Source organism: Marmota marmota, unplaced genomic scaffold (genome assembly GCF_001458135.2).
Source record: "Marmota marmota marmota unplaced genomic scaffold, marMar, whole genome shotgun sequence".
Classification (NCBI taxonomy): domain Eukaryota; kingdom Metazoa; phylum Chordata; class Mammalia; order Rodentia; family Sciuridae; genus Marmota; species Marmota marmota.
In genome coordinates this window covers 67,589-73,905 of record NW_026000110.1, presented here as the reverse complement: position 1 = coordinate 73,905, position 6,317 = coordinate 67,589, and the positions used below count along the sequence as shown (strand labels likewise).

At 66.3% G+C, this 6,317-nt stretch overlaps 1 protein-coding gene across 1 annotated transcript in view; it reads left to right on the top strand.

Moving 5' to 3' along the window:
* LOC107160182 (uncharacterized protein KIAA1522) overlaps nt 1-6,317 on the top strand; it is a 31,702-nt gene that overhangs the window by 14,430 nt on the left and 10,955 nt on the right. The window contains exon 2 of the mRNA XM_048784632.1: nt 5,022-5,800. Within this exon, the coding sequence (XP_048640589.1) occupies nt 5,022-5,800 (779 nt within the window). The remainder of the gene's footprint in view (nt 1-5,021; nt 5,801-6,317) is intronic.

Genomic DNA, 6,317 nt, shown 5'->3' with positions numbered 1-6,317 from the left:
AGGCCAGCCTGGTGAGACAGGTGTCTGCAGAGGCGCTGCCACCAGGGTGGCCAGGGGCCTGCAGCTGTTTCCTTGTCTCTGCCCTCGGGGGGCACCTGTCCCTGCACCTGAGGAGGTGGCATTCATCTTACGCAGGGCTGTGGTTTTGCAGTGCGTGGACGTGTGTGTGCTGAGGCCAGAGGGTCCGAGGTGGGTCCGTGGTGGGCGGGCAGGCGGGCGGGCGCAGTGACTGTGCCCTGGGCAGAACCAGAACTGGCCCTCTGAGGTGGGGTCATCTGTGTCGGTGGGGTCAGGGCATGCTCTGCACAGCGCCGACCAAGCCGGGCAGTGGGGCGACTGGCCGCGGCTCTCCCTAGCGGGTCCTGAGGTGGCACGAGCAGGACCTAGCCAGGCCCTCTGCACGCACACACAGACGTGCTGCGGGGTGTTGGCCTCGACGCGCAGCGTGACCACGGTCACTGTGGTCAGGGAAGTGTCTGCACACCCTCTGGAATCCGCCGAGACCCGCCTAGGGCTGGGAAGTGGCCCCTCCCCAGCTGTCCGCGCGTCCTGTGTCAGAGGAATGTCCTGCAGCTGTGCGGCCGGTCTATTTACGTCCAGGAGACTGAGCTGGTAAATCCCCGCGTCCGTCCGTCCGCAGGCTGTTTTGGTCTTGTCCTCCCGCCCACCTGTTGGAGGCTGCTGGGCGGCCGGGCTCAGCCCTTGTCCCTGTGTCTGCGGACTCCCAGTTCCCCAGGCAGAGCCACCCCCTCTGCGCTGCGGCCGGGCGTCAGCCACCCGTGGACACAGCCACCCGTGGACGAGGAGGCCCTTCTTCCTGCTCGCTGGCCCTGAGCCCCCCGCCGGGCCCTCTGCACTCTCCCGCGCCCTCACTGACCCTGAGCCCCACGTGGTCTTCCTTGGCATTACACTGGTCCAGCACTGCCCACCTCTCCTGTGAGGGCACTCGGGGCCTTTTGTGTGGGCAGTAGCACTTGTGAGAGGCTGGGGAGGCCCGTGGTGGCCCCTGGGCCTGTCTGACCCGGCAGGGTGTGCACCTGCGGTCGGCCGCCCGCTGCTGAGCCGCGGCTCAGGGCGGGGCCTGTGTGTGTGAGCTCTTGGTGACCAGGCCACAGGCCCCACCCAGAGGGCTTTGTGAGACCCGCTGCCTCCTCAGGCCTCTCTGGAGACCCTCAGGGAGCGGAGGCTGTCCCTGCTGTGGGGGTGGGGAGCATCCTCTGCCATCCTGGGGGCCGAGGCTGCACCAGGGTCAAGGCCCCAGGGGCTCCTCCTGCCTCTGCAGCTCCCGGGCCCCAGGTGGGCTCACTGCGGTCTCTGCCTGTCTCCGGGCTCCCCCTCGGGCTCTCCTCTTCTGCTTCCGCCTCTTTTTTTCTCGTTCAGTGTCTGTGTGGTCTGCTGTGCAGGACCCCCAGTGGGTCTGTGCCCGTGGCTGTGTCCTACGCAGACGGGGTGACCGGTCTTGAGGTTCTGAGTGTGCAGGTCGCAGGGCCGCGGGGGTCCTGCAGGCGCTTACACACACACACACACGGACAGCAACAGCATGGCTCTTTCTACGGCCTCCTGTGCCCACATCCGTCTTCTCCCGCCCGCCCCTCTCCTAGTCTAAGGTGACTCCCTTGTCCCTAGTGCCCCCCGTGGTGGATTGACATCTGCACGTCAGAGAACGTCTGGCCTGGGTCTGGGATGGGCTGAGTTTCTTAGCATGATGTTCTCCAGCTCCAGCCTCTGCTGGCAAACGCCACAGTTTCATTCTTCTTCAAGGCTGAGTCATGTTCCATGGAACACACAGACCACATTTTCTTTATCCACTCATCTGACCGGGACCACCCCATCTAGAGCACGAGGGCCACCCGGACCGGGACCACCCCATCTGCCTGCTGACCTTTACCGGGGGACACGGCTCAGCGTGGCCATGGTGGCTGGGCACTGTGTTTAGTGTTGCCTCCAGGAAAAGGCCCTGGGACGCCAGCCTTGGCCACGGCCTCGCCCAGCGGCGGCCACTGTGTCTGGCTCTGTCCTGCCCGGGGCTGGGCACGCGAGGCCCACTGACCGGGAGGCGTGGCCTTGCTACCGGTTTCCAGCATAGGCTGGCACTGCCCGGCCTGCCTGGGTCCAGCCCGGGGCCAGGTCAGCCGCGCTCGGGCTTTCCTTCCCTCACGCCCTGCAGGACTGATGCCTGAGCTCAGCCTGGCCACCCCTGCCCACGGCCGGCCCGCTCCCCTGCCCAACCCCTGCTCCATGGCCCCACGACAGGCTGTCGGTGGTGGTGAGTGGACGTGCAGGGCCTTCAGTGCCGTGGGTGGTGGTGAGTGGACGTGCAGGGCCTTCAGTGCCGTGGGTGGTGGTGAGTGGACCTGCAGGGCCTTCAGTGCCGTGGGTGGTGGTGAGTGGACCTGCAGGTCCTTCAGTGCCGTGGGTGGTGGTGAGTGGACCTGCAGGGCCTTCAGTGCCGTGGGTGGTGGTGAGTGGACCTGCAGGTCCTTCAGTGCCGTGGGTGGTGGTGAGTGGACCTGCAGGGCCTTCAGTGCCGTGGGTGGTGGTGAGTGGACCTGCAGGTCCTTCAGTGCCGTGGGTGGTGGTGAGTGGACCTGCAGGGCCTTCAGTGCCGTGGGTGGTGGTGAGTGGACCTGCAGGTCCTTCAGTGCCGTGGGTGGTGGTGAGTGGACCTGCAGGGCCTTCAGTGCCGTGGGTGGTGGTGAGTGGACCTGCAGGTCCTTCAGTGCCGTGGGTGGTGGTGAGTGGACCTGCAGGGCCTTCAGTGCCGTGGGTGGTGGTGAGTGGACCTGCAGGTCCTTCAGTGCCGTGGGTGGTGGTGAGTGGACCTGCAGGGCCTTCAGTGCCGTGGGTGGTGGTGAGTGGACCTGCAGGTCCTTCAGTGCCGTGGGTGGTGGTGAGTGGACCTGCAGGGCCTTCAGTGCCGTGGGTGGTGGTGAGTGGACCTGCAGGTCCTTCAGTGCCGTGGGTGGTGGTGAGTGGACCTGCAGGGCCTTCAGTGCCGTGGGTGGTGGTGAGTGGACCTGCAGGTCCTTCAGTGCCGTGGGTGGTGGTGAGTGGACCTGCAGGGCCTTCAGTGCCGTGGGTGGTGGTGAGTGGACCTGCAGGTCCTTCAGTGCCGTGGGTGGTGGTGAGTGGACCTGCAGGGCCTTCAGTGCCGTGGGTGGTGGTGAGTGGACCTGCAGGTCCTTCAGTGCCGTGGGTGGTGGTGAGTGGACGTGCAGGGCCTTCAGTGCCGTGGGTGGTGGTGAGTGGACCTGCAGGGCCTTCAGTGCCGTGGGTGGTGGTGAGTGGACCTGCAGGGCCTTCAGTGCCGTGGGTGGTGGTGAGTGGACCTGCAGGTCCTTCAGTGCCGTGGGTGGTGGTGAGTGGACCTGCAGGGCCTTCAGTGCCGTGGGTGGTGGTGAGTGGACCTGCAGGGCCTTCAGTGCCGTGGGTGGTGGTGAGTGGACCTGCAGGTCCTTCAGTGCCGTGGGTGGTGGTGAGTGGACCTGCAGGGCCTTCAGTGCCGTGGGTGGTGGTGAGTGGACCTGCAGGGCCTTCAGTGCCGTGGGTGGTGGTGAGTGGACCTGCAGGTCCTTCAGTGCCGTGGGTGGTGGTGAGTGGACCTGCAGGGCCTTCAGTGCCGTGGGTGGTGGTGAGTGGACCTGCAGGGCCTTCAGTGCCGTGGGTGGTGGTGAGTGGACGTGCAGGGCCTTCAGTGCCGTGGGTGGTGGTGAGTGGACGTGCAGGGCCTTCAGTGCCGTGGGTGGTGGTGAGTGGACGTGCAGGGCCTTCAGTGCCGTGGGTGGTGGTGAGTGGACGTGCAGGGCCTTCAGTGCCGTGGGTGGTGGTGAGTGGACGTGCAGGGCCTTCAGTGCCGTGGGTGGTGGTGAGTGGACGTGCAGGGCCTTCAGTGCCGTGGGTGGTGGTGAGTGGACGTGCAGCCTTCACTGCCAGTGGGAGGGGCACGTGTGCGCTGGCCTCTGCAGAAGGGGTGGCCCTAGCCACCAGGGCCCAGGCTGGGACGGCTCATGAGGACGTCCCTGAGGCGGGCTGGGCCCTTCCCCAGGGGCACGGGGGACTGTCATGGTGGGACTTGCATCTCAGTGCGTGTCCACTGTGCCTGTGAGGTTTTCTGCGGTCACTGAGGTCGGGGAGCTGCGTGCACTAGATCTGGGGTGGCCAGGGTGGGCTTCGCGGGGCCAGGGGTCACTCTGTAGGACTCTGGGTGGGCTTGGGTTCTGTGACGTTGTCCGTGCGTTTCTCTGGGTGTCCTGGGGGTCCGCCCAGGTATCCAGCATGGTCAGCATGCACCCCACCCCGGGCCACCACCCCGCCCCGTGTGTGCGTCTCGAGAGCGTCAGGGCTCCCTGGGGGTGGCTGGACGGGTGGGGGCCTGCCTTCCTGGTGGCCTCTCTCCCCAGGTGGGTCCTGGGGCGGCCGTCCTTCCACGGGCAGGTCCTGTCTTCTCCCTAGCTGTTCTTGGTCCTCCTGTGGCCCTCGCTGTCCCCTGGCCCAGGTCCGCCGGCTCCGTCTGTGGCCGTCACTCTGCTGGCCCTCACTGACACGGGGGTTTGTGGGTCAGGACTTGGTAGCTGTGTGTGTCCAGGTCTGAGGCTGGCCCACTCCTGGGTGCCCTGGGGCCCGGCCCTCCAGGGGTCGATGCCCGTCTGCATGGCCCACTGCCAAGCATGCTGTCCTCGGAGTGGCCACAAAGGGACCGGGCTGGGAGACCTGCTCAGTGCCACGGTTCACCCCAGGACTTTGACCCTGTGGGGGCACGTCACGCAGGGTCCTGTCACCCGTGGGGGCACGTCACGCAGGGTCCTGTCACCCGTGGGGGGGCACGTCACGCAGGGTCCTGTCACCCGTGGGGGGGCACCTCACGCAGGGACAATCACGCAGGGTCCCGTCAGTCCACCTCAGGGGTCATCCAGGAGGACGTGGTCACTCCTGTCCATGCAGTCCCTCTGTCATGACCATAGCTAGGAAACAGGCTGGACAGTCCCAGGGTCTGATGAGCTGTGGCCATTTCATCCCTCAGGTCCAGGCACGGAAGGCGGAGCCGCTGCCCCCGGCCGCCAGCCACAGCATCCCAGCCTTCTACTTCCCCAGAGGGCGCCCCAAGGACACGGTGGACGTGGACGCCGTCATCACCAGCATCGAGCGCACCTTCACCCAGTTCCCTCATGAGAGGGCCACCCTGGAGGACATGGGCAGGGTGGCCAAGGTGAGTGGGGCGCCCCACAGTGAGAGGACCAAGAGCCACGGGGCGCCTGGGCAGGAGGCCAGTGTCACAGGTGGACAGCAGGCGCCCCTCAGCCCACGTGGCACAGGAGATGGGCAGGAGGCCAGTGTCACAGGTGGACAGCAGGCGCCCCTCGGCCCACGTGGCACAGGAGATGGGCAGGAGGCCAGGCGTCACAGGTGGACAGCAGGCGCCCCTCAGCCCACGTGGCGTGTGGTGGGAGACAGCATCAGAGTCGGGACACCTGAGGTCCAGCGGTCCTGGCGGGCACGTGGGAGGCGGGGTGAGCTTTTCACAGGCAGCCCCGCGGTTCCAGCACCTTCTGATGTCTCGGGGGCGGGCCCGGGACTTCCTGGCGCCCTCCTAGGTGGTGACCATTTGTGGCGTGGCCCCGGGGCCCTGTTGCACGTGGCTGCTGTGTGTCCTCGGCTCTGGCTCAGCGCTGCCTGGAGCTGGACGCCCGTCTCTAGCCTCCTGCCGGCCACACACGGTCAGGAAGGCGGGCTTGTACCTGGTGGCCTCCTGTGCGGACAGTGTTACCCGCTTGCTTTTCGCACCTCGGTGGACGGAGCTGACTGACGGAGGTGACTCACGGAGGTGACTGACGGAGGTGACCGATGGAGGTGACTCACGGAGGTGACCGACAGAGGCTGACGGGCAGCCTGCATGAGCACGTGGTGCTGTGTGCTGAGTACTGCTCCTGCAGGTTGGCTGGGTGCAGTCATGGTGACCTGGTGCACAGCTGAGGCTGCTCCTCCTCTCCTCTGTGAGCACGTGGTGCTGTGTGCTGAGTACTGCTCCTGCAGGTTGGCTTGGTGCAGTCATGGTGACCTGGTGCACAGCTGAGGCTGCTCCTCCTCTCCCCTGTGAGCACGTGGTGCTGCGTGCTGAGTACTGCTCCTGCAGGTTGGCTTGGTGCAGTCCTGGTGACCTGGTGCACAGCTGAGGCTCCTCCTCTCCCCTGTGAGCACGTGGTGCTGTGTGCTGAGTACTGCTCCTGCAGGTTGGCTGGATGCAGTCCTGGTGACCTGGTGCACAGCTGAGGCTGCTCCTCTCTGCCCTGTGAGCGACGTGGTGCTTGTGCTGCCTGAGT